The 18,472-nt window shown below is 40.1% G+C and overlaps 1 protein-coding gene across 5 annotated transcripts in view; it reads right to left on the bottom strand.

Annotated features, from left to right (window-relative positions):
• Positions 1-17,341, bottom strand: part of RGS7 (regulator of G protein signaling 7) — a 458,444-nt gene extending 441,103 nt beyond the window's left edge. Inside the window, exons 1-2 of one of the 5 annotated variants that reach the window (XM_043485427.1) lie at positions 17,147-17,341; positions 15,804-15,932 (exon numbers count right to left, since the gene is read on the bottom strand). In XM_043485427.1, coding sequence (XP_043341362.1) covers positions 15,804-15,881 — 78 coding nt within the window. In that variant the 5' untranslated portion in view covers positions 15,882-15,932; positions 17,147-17,341. Of the gene's footprint in view, positions 1-15,803; positions 15,933-16,905; positions 17,056-17,146 lie in introns of those variants that run through there. The other 4 variants (XM_043485425.1, XM_043485428.1, XM_043485426.1 and 1 more) reach the window with 4 other exon arrangements.
• Positions 17,342-18,472: the final 1,131 nt, after the last annotated feature.

The raw sequence follows: 18,472 nt of genomic DNA on the forward strand, positions 1-18,472 counted from the left end.
AGGGTAGGGAGTATATGGGAAATCTCTGTACTTTCCTCTCAATTTTTAGGCTTTTACCAGGCTTCCCTGGTAGCTCAGCTGTTAAAGAATCCACCTGCAATGCAGGACACCCCGGTTCAGTTCCTGGGTTGGGACGATACGCTGGAGAAGGGATAGGCTACCCACTCCAGTATTCTTGGGCTTCCCTGGTGGCTCAGTGGGTAAAGAATCCACCTGCATTGCAAGAGACCTGGGTTCAAACCCTGGGTTAGGAAGATCCCATGGAGAAGAGAAGGGCTACCCACTCCAGTACTCTGGCCTGGAGAATTTCATGGACTGGGGTCCATGGGGTCGCAAAGAGTCAGACACAACCAAGTGAGTTTCAGCTTCCTCTCAATTTTGTTGTAAACCTAGAACTGCTCCAAAAAAAAAAAAAATCTTAAAAAAACAGAAGACATAAGTTAATTTTTCTCTAATACAATTACACAGGCAGATCAAGTTGCTATGCTGCCTCTATAACCATCAAGGAACCAGACTCATTCCCTTTCACTCTGCTATCCACAACTCAGATTTCACCTCCTGGCTAAGATGACTGCTTGCCAGACAGGAAGAGCAAGAAAAGAAAAAAAGAAAGGTATATTCCCTTTCTTTAAGGGCACTTCCCAGATACTATATACATCTCTTCTGTTTACATCTCACGGCCAGAATATATCACAGGGCTACACCTAGCTGCCTGGGAACCTGGGAAATGCAATCTTTATTCTAGAGGCCATATGCCTTGATGAAAATGCAGGGTGCTATTACTATGGAAGAAGAAAAGACATATCAATGACAGACAGGCTTACACAGTTTTATAAAGTGATAATGAGCTTTGAGTCAAACAAATCAATAAGGTACAAGTCAAACAAATCACAGTGTACAGCAAATTAATTAATTCTAGTAAACTTTCAGAGTAAGACAGTAATGAGGAATCCTGGAACACATTTCCAACAGATAAACAATTTTGATTGAAGCCACTGAAAGTCCCATCCCTTCATATCAGTTAATCAGTTCAAATCAGTTAAAAGAAATGTTATGAAAAGAATATATAACTGCATAAAAGCAAGGTTTAAGATGAAAGGAGAAATTCATTTGCAATTATCTTTCTACCCTAATCTAAATGAATAGTAATTTTTCTGGTTAAAATCAATTATATCTCTATCCTTACCTTAAGAATAGAGTGAATGCTCTAACACTGTCCTAGTACACTTAAATGTGCCAGGAATAAAAGCGTGGAGAGACTAAATAAAAGTTAAAGAAAGACAATAAATAATTTCAGAGAGTCTGGGATAGTCTTTCCAACATTTACAAGATTCTTCAAGAGATATGGATTGCCTGTCCCACCCCAATGCCCCAAAAGCAGTTATTTCATAGATTCAAAATAAACAAAAGTGAATTTATCTTTAAATGTGCTATTTTTAAATTTTTGTATTCATTAATTTTCATCCCTACCATCACCTGGAAGAGTCAAATATGGAAGCTACACTTTAACTGTATAAACTTGGAACCTAAGGATAGAAAGGACCTTGAAAATCGCCCCATTATTAAAAAGGTAGCTCAGAAATCCAAACAAAAATAACAGAATTCTGGTTAGACATATGATCATATAGTTCATATAACCATTCCTAGATGTGGACAAGCTAGTCTGTCTTTAAAAGTTCACAAATTCCCCAAAGAAGATATAAAAATAGCCAATTACGCACAAGAGAAGATGCTCAATTATTAGAGGAATGCAAATCAAAATCACAGAGAGATGCCACTTCATACCCATTAGGAAACTATTATCAAAAGTAACAAGTGTTGGTAAGAATGTGAAGAAGTTCAAATCTTTGTGCATTGCTAATGGGAATGTAAATTGTGATGCAGCCACTATGAAAAACAATATGGGCTTCCTTAAAAAGTTAGAAATGCAATAACCATATGATCCAGCAATTCGAATTCTGGGAATTAAAAGTAGGGTCTCCAGTGTTCACTGTAGCATGAAACACAATTGTCAAAAGAGAAAGTAACCCAAATGCCCGTTGATGTATGAAAGGATAAACAAAATGCGGTACATACATACAATGGAGCATTTTTCAGCCTTAGAAAGGAAGGAAATTCTGACACATGGGATAACATGGGTGAACTTTGAGGACGTTACACTAAGTTAAAAAAGCCAATCACAAAAGGATAAGTACTGCATAATTCCACTTAGATGAGGTACCAAGAGCAGTGAAATTCATAGAGTCAGGAAGTAGAAGGGTGACTGTCAGGGGCTGAGGGAGAGGAGAATGAAGAGTTATTTTTCAATGAGTACAGAGTTTCAGCTTAGGAAGATGAAAAAAGTTCTGGAGATGGATGGTGGTAATAGTTGCTGAACACTGTGAATGTACTTATGCCACTGAACTGTATACTTCAGTTCAATTCAGTTCAGTCACTCAGTCGTGTCTGACTCTCTGTGACCCCATCGACTGCGGCATGCCAGGCCTCCCTATCCATCACCAACTCCCAGAGCTTACTCAAACCCATGTCCATTGAGTCAGTGATGACATCCAACCATCTCATCCTCTGTCGTCCCCTTCTCCATCCGCCTTCAATCTTTCCCAGCATCAGGGTCTTTTCCAGTGAGTCAGTTTTTCACATCAGGTGGCTAAAGTATTGGAGTTTCAGCTTCAGTATCAGTCCTTCCAATGAATATTCAGGACTGATTTCCTTTAGGATGAACTGGTTGGATCTCTGTGCAGCCCAAGGGACTCTCAAAAGTCTTCTCCAACACCACAGTTCAAAAGCATCAATTCTTTGGTGCTCAGCTTTCTTTATAGTCCAACTCTCACATCCATACATGACTGCTGGAAAAACCACAGCTTTGACTAGACGGACCTTTGTTGGCAAAGTAACATCTCTGCTTTTTAATATGCTGTTAAGTTGGTCATAACTTTTCTTCCAAGGAGCAAGTGTCTTTTAACTTCATGGCTGCAGTCACCATCTGCAGTGATTTTGGAGCCCAAAAAAATTAAGTCTGTCACTGTTTCCACTGTTTCCCCATCTATTTGCCATGAAGTGATGGGACCAAATGCCATGATCTTAGTTTTCTGAATGTTGAGCTTTAAGTCAACTTTTTCACTCTCCTCTTTCACTTTCACCACTTTCATCAAGAGGCTCTTTAGATCGTCTTCACTTTCTGCCATAGGGTGATGTCATCTGCATATCTGAAGTTATTGATATTTCTCCCGGCAATCTTGATTCCAGCTGTGCTTCATCCACTGTACACTTAAATATGCTTAAAATGGTAAATTTTATGTTACATGTATTTTACCAAAAAGAAACAGAAACACACTTCCCTGGTGGTCCAGTGGTAAAGAAGTGAAAGTCGCTCAATCGTGTCCAACTCTTTGCGACCCCATGGACTGTATAGTCCATGGAATTCTCCAGGCCAGAATACTGGAGTGGGTAGCCTTTCCCTTCTTCAGAGCATCTTCCCAACCCAGGGATCAAACCCAGGTATCCCACATTGCAGGCAGATTCTTTACTGAGCCACAAGAGAAGCCCAATGGAAAGGTTCCATTGGGAAAGGTTCCATTCCTGGTCAGGGAAGATCCTACAAGCTATGGAGCAACTAATCCCATGAGCCACAACTACTGAGCCCTCAAGCCTAGAGACTGTTAGCCACAACACAAAGACCCAGAGCAGCCAATAAATAAGTACATAAAAAAAGTTGTGTTTCTTTTTTTTTTTTTTTTTTTTGAAAAAAATGGAAAGAATGATAGACTGATTTGAGCAATATGAAAAAATTTAAAAGCTTATGGAGTAAAATATGTCATTATTTTAAGGATGCAGGACAAATAATAATCATTTTAGTTACCTTTATCTTCCTTAAAAGTACTTATACACACTAAAGAACTTGTATCTTAAGTCATATATTTTCTGAGATTTACTTCAAAACAACCAACTGGGGGAACTCCAAAGTGAGGAAATATAAATGAAAAAGGATTTACCAACAGTTAAGAACTGTTGACACGACATTATGGTCACATGAAGATTCTTTATATTATTTTTCTCCACTTCTGCACTTGTTTGCATTGTGCTATAATGAAAATTTTTAATATTGTTTATTGTACATTTACCATATGAAACAGCTTTAAACAAAATCATCAAGAGCCAATGAAGCACAGCAAGTTCTAAATTCTAAAATAAGCATAAGAAAGAAAAATTTTAAAGGGACATTTTCCTTATAAGGGGCTTCCTTGGTGGCACACATGGTGAAGAATCTGCCCGCAATGTGGGAGACCCAGCTTGGATCTCTGCGAAGGGAAGATTCCCCGGAGAAGGGAGTGAGTACCCACTCCAGTATTCTTGCCTGGAGAATTCCATACGTCATCTCTTCCACTTATAAAGAAACCCTTTTGGGGCAGCATTTATAAGTAACAGTTAACATATATTAAATGTTTCCTACTTATCCAAGCTTTACATATACTATTTATGTAATCCTTATAATAATCTATCATCATCATCATCATTATTACTACTATCTCCATTTTATAGATGAGGAAACTGGGACTCAAAGAGGCAAAATAATTTTATTCAAGTTCACAAGTATTGAGTAAATTTTAAGTCTGTGGAAGGAGAGATTTGATCTTCTATCATAATCTAGAAGGGATAAGATCAACACTCTTGCCTCATCTGTCTCTGTAAATCTCTGAAGACTTTCAACATTAGCTCAGCTCAATTTAGTTCATCTATTGAGCACTTACTAAGTGTCAGAAGCTGGGCACCGTGATAAGCACTCAGAACTGCAAACAGAAGACACAGATCAACATAATATTTATTTTAGAAACCAGATGATCCAATATAAATTTCTTTTCCTAACACTCGGTTCTTCCTTTTTCGTGGCAGTAATCACTCTACAATAAGTTATCTGACATCTGACCTCACCACTGTAAAGTAAGCTCAGTGAAGATTCAAACCCTATCTGTCTAGTTCACAACTCTATTCCCAAGGCCCAACACAAGGTCCAATCATAGCTGAGGCTCAATGTATGTATGGTGTACAGAACTGAATTTTGAACATGCTATTCATTCACTAATCCAAATGAAAGCAACACAGTGAAGAGGCAAGAATGCAGACGCTGGATCAAGCATTCATTCATTTGTGCAGTCATTCATTTGTTCACTCACTGATTCATGCGCTTAGGCACTCAATATTCAGAAACACCTACTAGGTACCATTTCTCCGGGTGCTGTGAACATAGCACTGAAGATAGGAGTCTCCACCCTCAAGGAGTTCACCAGCCCTGTTACTAATCCCTGAGCAATCCTGGGCAGCCACTTAGTTTGCATATGTCAGTTTCAGCTTTCTTATTAGAAAAACAGGATGGTAATAATCAGCATGCATCATATTTTAAGGAAATCAGATAATATACAAGAAGGCCTTGACACATGGTAAGCACTCAATAAATGACAACTATTCTAATTAACAATAAACTGAAAGTCAAAACCCCAAATACTAAATATAAAACTTGGAGCAAGTGACAAATAGCACTGATTTCCAGAAAAAAAAATGTATTTTAAAAAGTTTGGCAAGAGAAATATTAGTAGTAATATGTTCTATGTGATAATTTCCTTCAAAATGCTTTGGTCATTTTAAATACTAAAGTTGAACATTTTCCCTAGATTCTGTACTAAAGAAAAAACTTTCTACTGAACCAGTTTGCCTGACATTTCAAAAGGTTTTGTGTGGCCAAAGATCGTCATGTAGACATATATCAATCTGACAACTTCCATCAATGACCAACTGGGGGGGAAGCTGGGATTCTAAATGACCTAAGGCCACAGGGACACTCAGCAAGCTGGGAAGACTGGTCAAGGAGAGTTTTGCAAAGTTTATTCTTGCAAGGAACCTCAGTATCTTCCACAATTCCCAAAGAGTCTGTAGCATAACCTGTCAATCATTTTTAGTCAAACATTCTCACTTACACTTCATCTTTTCAATGATTCTGTAAAGTAGTCTCTAGGAGAAGTTAACAAACTTGTCCAGACTTATGCAGCCAATCGAGGCAGAGCAGGTGTTCACATCAAGCCCTTCTGACTTGGAGACTCTGTCACTTCATCATGAATTAACTACTTTTCCTAGACTACTGCCTTCCTTTCAACATTCTGAGGTATATGAAAAAGAAGTGAGCTTTAAAAAAAATGGATTTCTTTATACCCCAATTTTAAATTCTCAACAAGGATTTCAACCATTTTAAATCCCTTTTACACAGAGCTTCTGGTTTTCCCCTCAGTCTTAACAGGAACTGGAATGGCTACAATGCATGTCTGAGACTCCATAAGATACAGCAATTAATTAGAATGCTTTCGACATCAGTAAATCACCTGAGATGCTGCAAGTGCACTTCCTGGGATATTCATGGTGCATGCAGATTTTAGTCTTACTGCAAAACAACCTCTATCATCTGACCTTTGGAGGGCTACCCTCTGCAGACCACTTCCAGTTTCCATACGGTGGAAAAAAAACAAAACATAAACCTTTGGTGTAATTTATTACAATATCTCTTAATATTTCCTTAGCAGACCATGGTTCTCCTTTAAAACTTTACATCTGTACTATTATTTTTAAAAATTGTTTGCTGGACAATTTTTTTGTTGCAACGTTGTTGCAAGCACTGCACGCCAAGTCTCAAGCTAAGTATAGCTTTCTCTTTTATCTTTTCTCTTTGATACTGCTTTTTCAACGGGTTTTATTCCATAATCACTGTGCTATCAAATATAATAGCCACCAGCCACGGGGGACTATTTAAATTTAAATTATAATTAATTAAAATTAAATATAATTTACAATTCAAGTCCTTGGTCACATTAGCCACATTTCAAGTGTTCAACTGCCCTCTGTGGCTAGTGGCTACTATATTAGACAGTACATAGTATATTTCCATCATGATAGAAAGCTCTATTGGACAGTGTTGCCACAGAACATCAAATTCTGGGTTTTCATCAGCCTAGAACTTCCAGTCAGGATCAAATCAAGAACAGAACTACTACCAGAGTAGGTCAGACTAGTTCTCAATCTTATTTCCAGGACTCCAAATGCTAAATTATAGTTGAAGGGAAAAGAGAATCTAGTCATCTACTATAGTGGATGATTAAATATTCGAGAATAATCCATGGATGCCACAGCGTAACCAGGACACTGATTTCTTACTGAAACTAAACCATAAACACAGGCTTATTGCATTTATTTTAAGAGAAAGATAAAGAAACACACAAACCACAGAAAGACAAATAAATAAAGACCTGAATTCATCCTGTGTGACTTAGACAAATCATGTTACTCCTCTGATCTTAAATTTCATAATCTGCAAAATTAAAAAGTAGATAAATTCTTAGTTTCTTTTCACCTCTGAAAGTCCAGAAGCAAAGGCTTTATTTAGTTTATATAATATCTAAAGAACTGTGCAGACTTCAAACATATATTAGATAATAATTCAAAGGGTTTATTAAAATTAGAAGAAGCTAGTCATATAGAATGTAAGTTAGGACACTCACTGTGTCATAAAAATGGTATTACCATAGCATCCTACAGAATCTGCCTTTTTAACTACCAGAAAGACATGACTGGGAGTGGTTAAAATGTTCACATTTTTACCTTTATCAAGAAATATAGCAACATATTGGACCCTATGGCATATACAATGTGTTTCATTAAATAGTAATAGGGAAAGAATAATTATTAGAATTATAATATATAATGTAACTATGACATATTATACATTGTTATAATTATATTATTATTACAGCATTTATTGAGACATTTATTGAGGCTGTTTAACAGGCTAACTCATTTTATCATCAAACAGCTCTATGAAGGAAACTTTTTTTATTTTTTATCATTTTACATGTAAGAAAACTGAAATGAAGGGAGTTAGGCTGCTAACCCACAGCTGCAGAGCTAAACAAGGGCAGTCATGATTTAAAACCAAAACCACTCAGTTGCAGCGCACATGCTTCTACTTCAGCACACTGACTCCTAAAGAGAATTTTACGTGCTAATCATCAGAAAGGACCTAAAATAAGAAGGCTCCTAGACTACTGTTAAGAACCTAGCTAATATCACAAAGCTCCCATTTTCCTATATATTTTTCCAGAAGACAGAACAACTTATTTCCCTGGATAGGCCCCTCAGCCAAAATTCTTTCTAGCCTAGGCCAAGCAGCACTTTTAATGGAACTGGAATCAAGATCATGATTGTCTATTAGAGTTCCAATGTCCTGAGACCTTTGTTAATTGAATTAGACACAAGACAAAGGGAATTAAAAGGAGGGTAAGTTAAATTTTCATATTGCCTTGGGCAAATGTCAGAGAAGTGGGTCTTTTTTTCCCTGAGGAACTGCGTACCCACTTTAACATTTACAATTATTTTATAATTAGATTGATATTTTGTAAGATAGAAGCCTCCATAACACTGACATTCAAATGCCTCCTTTGCACAGGGAGAGAGAGCGAGCAAGGGCCAATTACTTGTGCTGCAATATCATTTTCAAGGAGACTTAACATTCATTAAGTCACTAAATATCCAAATCCAAAATATTTTCATATTCTCTGCAGTGATCCCATTCCATCAACCATACTATCTAAATATACCCTGCTTCCATCACTCAACAAAGTCACAAAGGCTATTATAAGGCATTAAAAACCCCTACATACTTTCTCCTTTCTGCATCTGCACTTTAGTGTGATCAATTAAGATTTCAGTTAGGCTGGACGTGAGAAAGGAAGGAAATAAAATTCAAGCCACAAATCCTTATCTTACTCCCACAAATAGCACTGACAAGCAACAATTGGTGAGGAAAAAGCTCAATGGAAGGCTTCCTTGCTCCAAGCTCATGTTAACTATTATCCAAAATTCATTATTAAATTATTACTCATAAAACGTCTCTGTCTACTTCTCAGAAGTATCACAGATGATGGTTCTATTCTATCTCAGGGCGCATTAGTGTCACTGAGGGAAAAAATAGGTCTGCATCTGATTCAAACAGATTAAACTCATATTTATAGTAGACACATCCTTTAGTCTAGGAAGGAGCTTTCAAATCATATATATACAGAAGACACTTCATTCTGGAATTTTTTAGAAATGGCATAGATGCCTGCCTTCCATCTGAGCCCCTAGTTTAGAAATCTGAGGATCTAAATGCCTTTTGTGATTATCCATTTGCAAACATCCCTTTCTTTTCTAACAGGCCTTTCTCTTTTTATCACCTATAAATATTCTGCACTACATGCAGCAGCACCCTATACACAGAGAGATCAAGGTAACGAAGGTGCAAAAATGTCAAAGGCTATTTTTCACAAAGGAGCTTGAGGAAGGAGCAATGTGACACCTTCAAGATTGACCAGACTGGACAATCCTGAAAAGACAAACACACTGAGTTAATGCTGAAAATGTCAGCTCACTCGCCACTAAGAAACTAGTGATGTCTGTAACTCACTCTTTTCCAAAGAAGAAAACAAGTCACTCCCCTCTTGTGCAGATATATCTGTTTTCACAGAACAGACTGACCACAGCAAAAGCTTGCCAAGGTTATGTCTAGGTCAAAGCAATCAGCAGAGGTGATATTCTGACTGGGCTGAGAGATCCCCTACACCTTTGATGAAAGAAAGGCCAATTGTCCCATCTTACTCTTCAAAAATAGAGCCATCTTCATCCTTCAATAAAGCATCACTACAAAGTTAGTGGAGGTGATGGAATTCCAGCTGAGCTATTTCAAATCCTAAAAGATGATGCTGTGAAAGTGCTGCACTCAATATGCCAGCAAATTTGGAAAACTCAGCAGGGGACACAGGACTGGAAAAGATCAGTTTTTGTTCCAATCCCAAAGAATGGCAATGCCAAAGAATGTTCAAACTACTGCACAATCGTACTCGTCTCACACGCTAGCAAAGTAATGCTCAAAATTCTCCAAGCTAGGCTTCAACAGTATGTGAAGGGAGAACTTCCAGATGTTCAATCTGGATTTAGGAAAGGCAGAAGAACCAGAGATCAAATTGCCAATCTCTGTTGGATCACAGAAAAAGCAACAGAATTCCAGAAAAACATCTACTCCTGCTTCATTGACTACGCTAATGCCTTTGACTGTGTGCATCACAAAAAACTGTGTAAAATTCTTAAAAGAGATGGGAATACCAGACCACCTTACCTGCCTCCTGAGAAACCTGTATGTAGGTCAAGAAGAAACAGCTAGAAACAGACACAGACCAAAAGACTGGTTCAAAATTGGGAAAGGTGTACATCAAGGCTGCATATTGTTACCCTGCTTATTTAACCTATATGAAGAATACATCATGTGAAAAGCCAGGCTGGATAAATCACAAGCTGGAATCAAGATTTCAGGGAGAAATATCAATATAACCTCAGATATGCAGATGACACCACCCTTATGGCAGAAAGCGAAGAGGAACTAAAGAGCCTCCTGATGAAAGTGAAAGAGTGGAGTGAAAAAGCTGGCTTAAAACTCAGTATTCAAAAAAAAGAAGATCATGGCATCTAGTCCCATTACTTCATGGCAAATAGATGGGGAAACAATGGAAACAGTGGCAGACTTTATTTTCTTGGACTCCAAAATCACTGCAGATGGTGACTGCAGCCATGAAATTGTAAAACGCTTGCTCCTTGGAAGAAAAATTATAACCAATCTAGACAGCATATTAAAAACAGAGACACAGCTGACAAAGGTCCATCTAATCAAACCTATGGTTTTTCCAACAGTCATGTATGGATGTGGAGTTGGACTACAAAGCAAGCTGAGCACCGAGGAATTGATGGTTTTGAACTGAAGACTCTTGAGAGTCCCTTGGACTGCAAGGAGATCAAACAGGCAATCCTAAAGGAGATCAATCCTGAATATTCATTGGAAGGACTGATGCTGAAGCTGAAGCTGCAGTACTTTGGCCACCTGATGCTAAAAATGGACTCATTGGAAAAGACCCTGATGCTGGGAAAGATTGAAGGCAGGAGGAGAAAAGGACAAAAGAGGATGAGATAGTTGGATGGTATCACCAACTCAATGCACATACGTTTGAGCAAGCCCTGGGAGTTGGTGATGGACAGGAAAGCCTAGCGTGCTGCAGTCCACGAGGTCACAAAGAGTCAGACACAACTAAGCGACTGAACTAAACTGAGTCCTTCAAGACTAACCCTTTCCCACAACCACAATATGATACCAAGTTTAAAAGCATCCATCTGCGTGTCTATGCCCAAGAGGTACTCAAAACAAGGCTGGTACCTGCTCTCACCTCCAAAACATAATTTTCTGTTTCACAATTAAAATATGCAGCATCTTAGGGAAAATGATATCTTCACCCTTAGGTCCTTCTTGAAAAGAAAAATTAAAAGGAAGAAACAAGTGGAAAGAGAGTGACTAGATGGACAATGAAGAGAGAGGAGGGGAAGAGAGAATGGGTGAGGAAAACAGTCAGGGCACTTGCAGGGGGGACAGGCATAGTGAACTTTATAGGTTTGCTATTTCCAAAAGATGTGTTTATTCCACTAAAACAGTGAATGAGAAAAATATTTTCCTTTTCTTTTCTGACAGCTGGAGCATAAATGGTTGTTGCAATAATACCAGAAATTATTGGTCATTCAGAACATTCTTGCTAGTATGAAGCCAGCATGCCAGCCAATTTGAAATACTGGTCCACAAGGTGCCCTAGATATTTTGTTTTTCAAATGCAGGAATGTCAGCTTCTGGACGAAAAATGATGTATGCTGTCTAGTGGGCAGCAGGCTGGCCAGACACCAAACTTAGAATGTGTCTCCCTATAATCTCAGGTCCTAACTCAGCAGTCCTTCACAGCCAGGGAATGAGAAGACCAAGAAAGACAGCAGTGTTTGACACGTGAGTTGTCACCTCTACATATATTTTAAGAAGCTAGTCTGAGTCCAGGGTGAGTTGGAGCTAGGTGGGTCTCTTCTCTGGGAACTTGATTTATTTCTATTCCATTCTAGTTAAGGCCTACTGAAGGGAACTTAGGAAGCCCCACTACTAAAAGTGGTTAAGCCTCACATTTTATACATTTTTTGAATGTTTTCAGATATATGAAATGATATAACTACTCTAGTTTCATCACTTGCTTGTGGAAAAAAGCAACATTATAAATTGAAAAATTGGTAAGGATAATATTTTATCCATATGTGTTTTTTTAAAATGTACCTCTGCTATCAAAAGAAGCATACAGAGAGTCCTCACATTAAGTCAAAAAGGTACCAGCAAATATCCGGGACTGATTTGCAGGTACCAATCCTGATCATGAAGCAGTGTTGAGACAGGCTGGGCCTGAGACCTGGGACCCTTTGCTGCAATGCTTGCACCTGGACGAACATGTCCTCATCTGCTCATCTCAAGCAACAGAATATAAAGAAACTGTAAGACACTAAAAATAACTGCGTACATATGCAGTTGGGCAAATTATGAACAAGATACAAAAAGACCAAAAACCCAGCTGCCACTTCTGAGGCATCCTGGGTACTGAGCATGATCCCTGCACACAGCCCCACCAAGGGGGCTGGCAGACCACCCAAGGCATCGCTCCAGTCCAAACCACACATTCATCCTTACCCTCACCCCATTTAATGGGCCACCTTGCTCTGCCTCGGGGAGTAAGCAATAAAGCCTTAAAGCCAATAAAACCTTCCCTGAATTTCTCATCTGGAATCTTATCAATTTCTATTCATTAAGAAGTCCAGGAACCCTGGTCAGTAACAGTGTTAGTAATGCCTGTAGCTTTTACAATAGTAGCACTCACTCTACCTGGAAGATCATAGTTCTACCCATTGTACATTTTCCCCATAATATCACAAAGGAATTCTCCATGGAAAAAAGATTCCTGGAATTTTCCCATTATTTGCAGGAATCACAATAATCCATGTGAGGGCAATCATAAGGGAGTGGCATCAGACCAACACAAGAAATTCACAAACCCCAACTCTTTTCTGTGTATTCCACTTTGACAACCATTCACTGTTTCCTGTCCCACACAAGAACGTTCCTAAACCTCATGCGTAACTTATCAAGAGAACATGGAATTAGCACATGCATATCTTTGGTAGGTATAAGCCATCTGAATCCTGGGTGGCTTGCAGGGAGGGGAAATAGTGAGAATACCATGAACATTTCTAGTTCAGAGCCCACTTTAAAAGCTATGTTTCCACAATTAACCAGAAATGGAAAATTGGCATAAATCAATAAAACAACAATTTCTCCAAGCATTCTCCTCACTGATACTAAGCAAGGCACTGTGAGGTTGAAATTCTTTCCTTATCTTTGATTAAGCATTTGTAACATGTCACTTATTCTTTTATGCAAGTCCACCAGTTGAAATATTCTAATATATGAAGTTAACCTAAAACCCTCCTCTAACTACTCTGCTATTCTTTACATTAAAATTTTGTCTCTACCAAGAAGATATTAAATGTCAAAACCCACATAAGATACAAAAAAACAGAAGTAAAATGGTCACATGATGTCATGATGTATATCTGCCTACAGAGACAGACCAAGTGACTTGGTAACCAGCAAATGATAACCAAGAACAAACACTGTGCTTCTTTATATAAATTATCTTGTATTTATGTATTAATATTATTTTTTGTGTCACAAACAAAAAAAATATACATTCAGAGAATAAAAGGATAGACAAGCAATCCATAATTAAGCATTATGAATAAAATTTACTGGAGTTACATTTTTCTAACAAGGATTTCTCAGGGAAATCTTTTCTAGAAATTAATTATATGTGTCACTACCCTAAACAAAGGAGGGCAAAAGAAGTAGCACAAGCAGTTCCAAGCTTACCCAACAGAACCGCAAGGCTTAAAAGAATGAGAAAGAATTACATTCTCTCCCAAGGCTATGAAGTCATAATAGCCTGTTCATTTTTAAGTAACCATAATGACAATTTGATACTAAACAACAACTTAGTGTTTCAAAATTAGCAGTATGAACCTTAGGTACACTAAATAATCCAGTAACTATCTATAAAACTCCTAGCCTCAGTGTTCACTTAGTCTCATGATAGTGACTAAATGAGACACACAGACTGATGTCATATTAAGTTTATTTCTAATCAAGATTAACTGTTAGGTGTCCAATCAATTTAGCCTCGGATCATTTATAGGGAAACGGAGAATACAGTGTTTGACCTAACAAAAATAGCTAACTTGATAATTTTACAAAAGTCCAACTCTCAACACTGCACAAACCTATAAGACAGAATCTACAATTCTCATATCTTTCACATTACCATATTCAAAGTCATACAAAAAATAAGGAATATTACAACTTCTTTAAAAACACATAACTTGCCCCAAAATAGGTCTTCTCCTAACTGAATCTATATAGATTGGGCAAATATACAATAATTTCAATCAGCATAGGAACAGACTAGTAATAATTTAAGCTCAAGTGGATTATTTCCTTGATTTATCCAGTCGGGATGCTTTAAAACTAAAATAGGCTTTTTTTTTTTTCCCTGTGAAGAAAAAGTTTTACTGTGCTGTCACACACACACACACATACACACACGCATACCCCTGCATTCACAGGTACACAACATACTATAGTCTACAAGGCTAGCACAGCCAGCATATCCATGCATATTCACATCGAAATAATAACAAGATTTCCGCAAACACGTATCATCAGCACCTCTTAATGACACTGGGCCACACTGAAGGAAAGTTTGGATTTAGTACAGGTCAAGGTGGAAAGCGTTTCATCCTTCTCCATAACCAGTTCTGATCCCCTAGCAAACTCATCCTAGATTCTTCAGTGGGCTCACACTAATTAAAATCTTTAACAGTTTTCTTGGTTTCCAGGCCTAATTTCCTTTTTACCACTGCTAGTGTTAACTAAAGAAATCCTACCCCAATAAGCACTACAGATAATATGCTAAAGAAAAATAATCCCCCTTCTGTACCAGAATTTAAATGAAGAATGCTGCTTCCTTAATTTTAGTAAGATTATAGACTCTAACCAAAAAGAATTTACCTAAGCAATCACTCTGAAGCACATACAATATTCAAATACATCTTTATTATGGTGGCTCAATATCTAGAAGTTTGGTGTTGACAGCATCGTTATAAAATGCATAAAGCTGTCAGATAAGTTTGGAGAAAAAAAAAAAACTTCTAAAATACAAAGATTTATTTAATGGGCATATGGCACTAGAACATAAATACCCATAAGTAAAATTATAAAAATAACACAAAGTAAAAAATATCTTAAGCTAAGATTTAAAAAAAAAAACTGGAATGATTTAGTTAGAAGCAAAATTATTAAACAACCCATACATACATAGCCACATTCACTCTTGCCCCAGGAATGCAATGTAGTCTTCATTTATTTCTAAAATGTTATACATCTGTATGATCATTACAACCTAAATGCTTAGGAGGAGTATTAGAAAAAGCTTTTTAAAACTATTACAGATGCTATAAAATCCTGTATGTAACAAACAAAATATGCGGGATGTCCAAATTTGCTGCTGCTGCTGCTGATTGCAGCTTCATCCATGTAGGATCCACAGGGAAAGTGTGAGAACATAGTATCAGTAGCCTCATTTACTTCGCTATGTCTCTACACATATGCTTTACTTGAGAATGTCAACTCATCCTCAAGTATAGTGTGCAGTCATTGGGGATTTGGAGAATCCCTAAGGTCACAAAATTGATAGATACTCTGATCTGAGGGGGAAAAGAAAAATTCAAAGAAGCCAGAAGTTTCCCTTTTTCCAGGAAAGTGAAGAAATCCTTACCTTTCTGTACACCAGCATGTTGGGTGATTCATCTGCCACCCCATTGCTGGTCTGTCCATAATTATTCCCCTGGGCCATGTCACCACACACCCGTGGTCCACTCTCAGATACAGGAATTATCAGTCTACCCTGCAAGAGATAGAGAGACTTCAGTGAGTTCTTAATGGTAGTACTTAAGAAGCCTGACTCTTATTTTCCCAAACTTTTTACTTTGTATGGGAGTACAGCGGACTAACCATGTTGTGGTAGTTACAAGTGAACAGTGAAGCTATTCAGTCATATATATACGTGTATCCATTCTCCCCCAAGTACCCCTCCCATCCAGGCAGGCACATAACATTGAGCAGAGTTCCATGTGCTATACAGTAGGTCCTTGTTGATTATCCATTTTAAATACAGCAGTGTGTACATGACCATCCCAAACTTCCTAACTCTCCAAGAAGGTTGACTCTTGATTCATCTCCCCCATCCAACATTGGAGCATGCTTACATGCTGGGGCTGGCTTGTAGAAAGTAGCACAGAGACAGATTAAAAAAAAAAAAAAAAATTTACACCTACAGTATTCCCAGGAAATTGTAAGAAATGACAATCTTTTAGTTAAAATTGTCATTTGACTAGGGTTTTAATTGACTTGATTTTCTGGATACTCATTTTTTAAAAGTGTTTGAGGCTCACTGGGGAAAAAAAAAATCACGGTTACCGTTTCCATCCTACAGAGTTCTCTTCTCTCCCAATACTTGCATCTCCACCGGATGGTGTTCCCCCCCCCTCCCTCCCCGAATGGCTAAAAAGGCAACACCCTGTAGCAGCACTTTCTCCCAGGTGTCTGTCTAGTTTCCCCGCATGCAAGCGCATCAGAGGCCCATTCCCGAGCCATTCTCCAGTCATGTGTTTCCTCTTCATTCCCCTAGGTCTCCCGCACAGAGTCAAGGCAGCTTCCTCGACTTTCACCTGCCTGCACTGCCCGGCCACTGCTTCCTCTCCCCTCGGCCCAACTCGGCTTCGGAAGTCGCGGCGTAACCCTGCCCAACCCCGGCCAGAACGCAGAGAAGGTGTCCTGGCAACAAGACCAGGTGGGAGGTCGGCCCTTCAGGCAATTACCTGGGTCACCGTGAGCAGCGCCAACTGCGGAAGCCGCGGAGCGACCAGGCGGAGAGAGGGGAAAACAAGCAAGCCCGGCTCGCCTGCGGCGGCAGCAAATGGCAGGCGAGCCCGAGCCGCGCACTGGAGCCGGGCCGGCGGCGGTGTCAGCCGCGCGGACCCGGGCGCGAGGCGCCGGGGCACCGCCTCCGACCTCCGCCCCCACCCCAGGCCACCCCCATCCCCGTGCCCAGCCTCGTACCTCCTCCTCAAGGTCGCGGCCCGAGGCGCCTGCTTCCCGGCGGCTGGGTGCGGCGGTGTTAGCGCGCGGCCAGCTTCATCACCTCCGCGCGGGCACAGGGCTCTGACGGCCCGCGCTCCACCGCTCCCTCCTTCGCTTGGCTCCCGGGCTCCGGGACCACGAGCGCGCGCGGGACCGAGACGCCCGGCCCGTGCGCGCGACTGGGGAGGGAGGAGGGGACTGTCACGTGGGACCCGGCTTCCCTAGGTGCCGGCTCGGGGAGGGGAGCCGGGCGGGGTTGGGGGCGCTCGGCTCCGCGCGGCCTCGCTGCCCCGTTCTGCCGCCCCACCGTCTCGGGCCGAGGCAGCGGCCGCCCTGCCCCCAAGCGCGTGCAACCCTTGCACACCCGACTCGCCGGTGTGCGCGCCGCTGAAGGCCTGGAGATGGGAGTGTTAAGCCGGAGAACAGAAAGGGCGATGGGTGGGTGGGTGGATGGATGGATGGAGGCATGCAGGAATGGAGGTAGCCCCTTGCGGCGGGCCGGTTTGGTCACGTGCCCGGTGATTGCGCTGACAGTGCGAGGGTAGCAGATGACTGATTATCGTTATGCTTTAAAAAACGGGAGTGGAGGGATATTGAGACATCCTAGGAGTGAAGGAAATGTCCAGGATCAAATGAGTCATTCAGCCCGTTTGCCTGCAAATTTCACAGCTTCCTTCTAAGTTAGAGAAATGCGAAACGATTCGGAGACTGCCAACTCGAAGTGCACATTTTGCCACCTGTTACAATGAAGGTATAGTCGCAATATCTGGTTTCTCTTTTAGACAGGAGATGCTCAGAGGACCTGTCACCGACTTAACTCTCACCCTCCAGCAGTTTTCAAAGAATGAGGGCGGGGTGATGATTTCCCCATAATTATTCCTCAGGTTGCGGTCACTAGTTCTTCTGTAAGGATTAGAGTGACATTAAGAAGAAAAATCACTTTTGTCCCAATTATAGTAAAGTTGTGTGTCTGGCTTTCAGGGGCAGGGTCGTGAAGTTAAAAATATCTGAAGTTTTCCTTCCACAGCTGGGCCAGGTGTGGGGGAGAAACAGAAAATAAGCTAGCCTCTTCCTAACATCCTAGATAAGAATGGAACTTACAGCTGGTCAGGAGAGCCCGTCAAAATAAACCCAGGGCGGTGTCCTCAAGTGCATTTCCTCAGTCCCACCTGGCTCCTGTCAGGTTTTAACCAGGGAACATGTATTTTTTCAACCTACCCTCTATTCTGAATAATACAGGGCAGAGATTCCTAGCCCAAACTATGTTACACACACCCTAGTCTGACCATCTCCCTCTCTTCCCCA

This window comes from Cervus canadensis, chromosome 13 (assembly GCF_019320065.1).
Source record: "Cervus canadensis isolate Bull #8, Minnesota chromosome 13, ASM1932006v1, whole genome shotgun sequence".
Taxonomy (NCBI): Eukaryota; Metazoa; Chordata; class Mammalia; order Artiodactyla; family Cervidae; genus Cervus; species Cervus canadensis.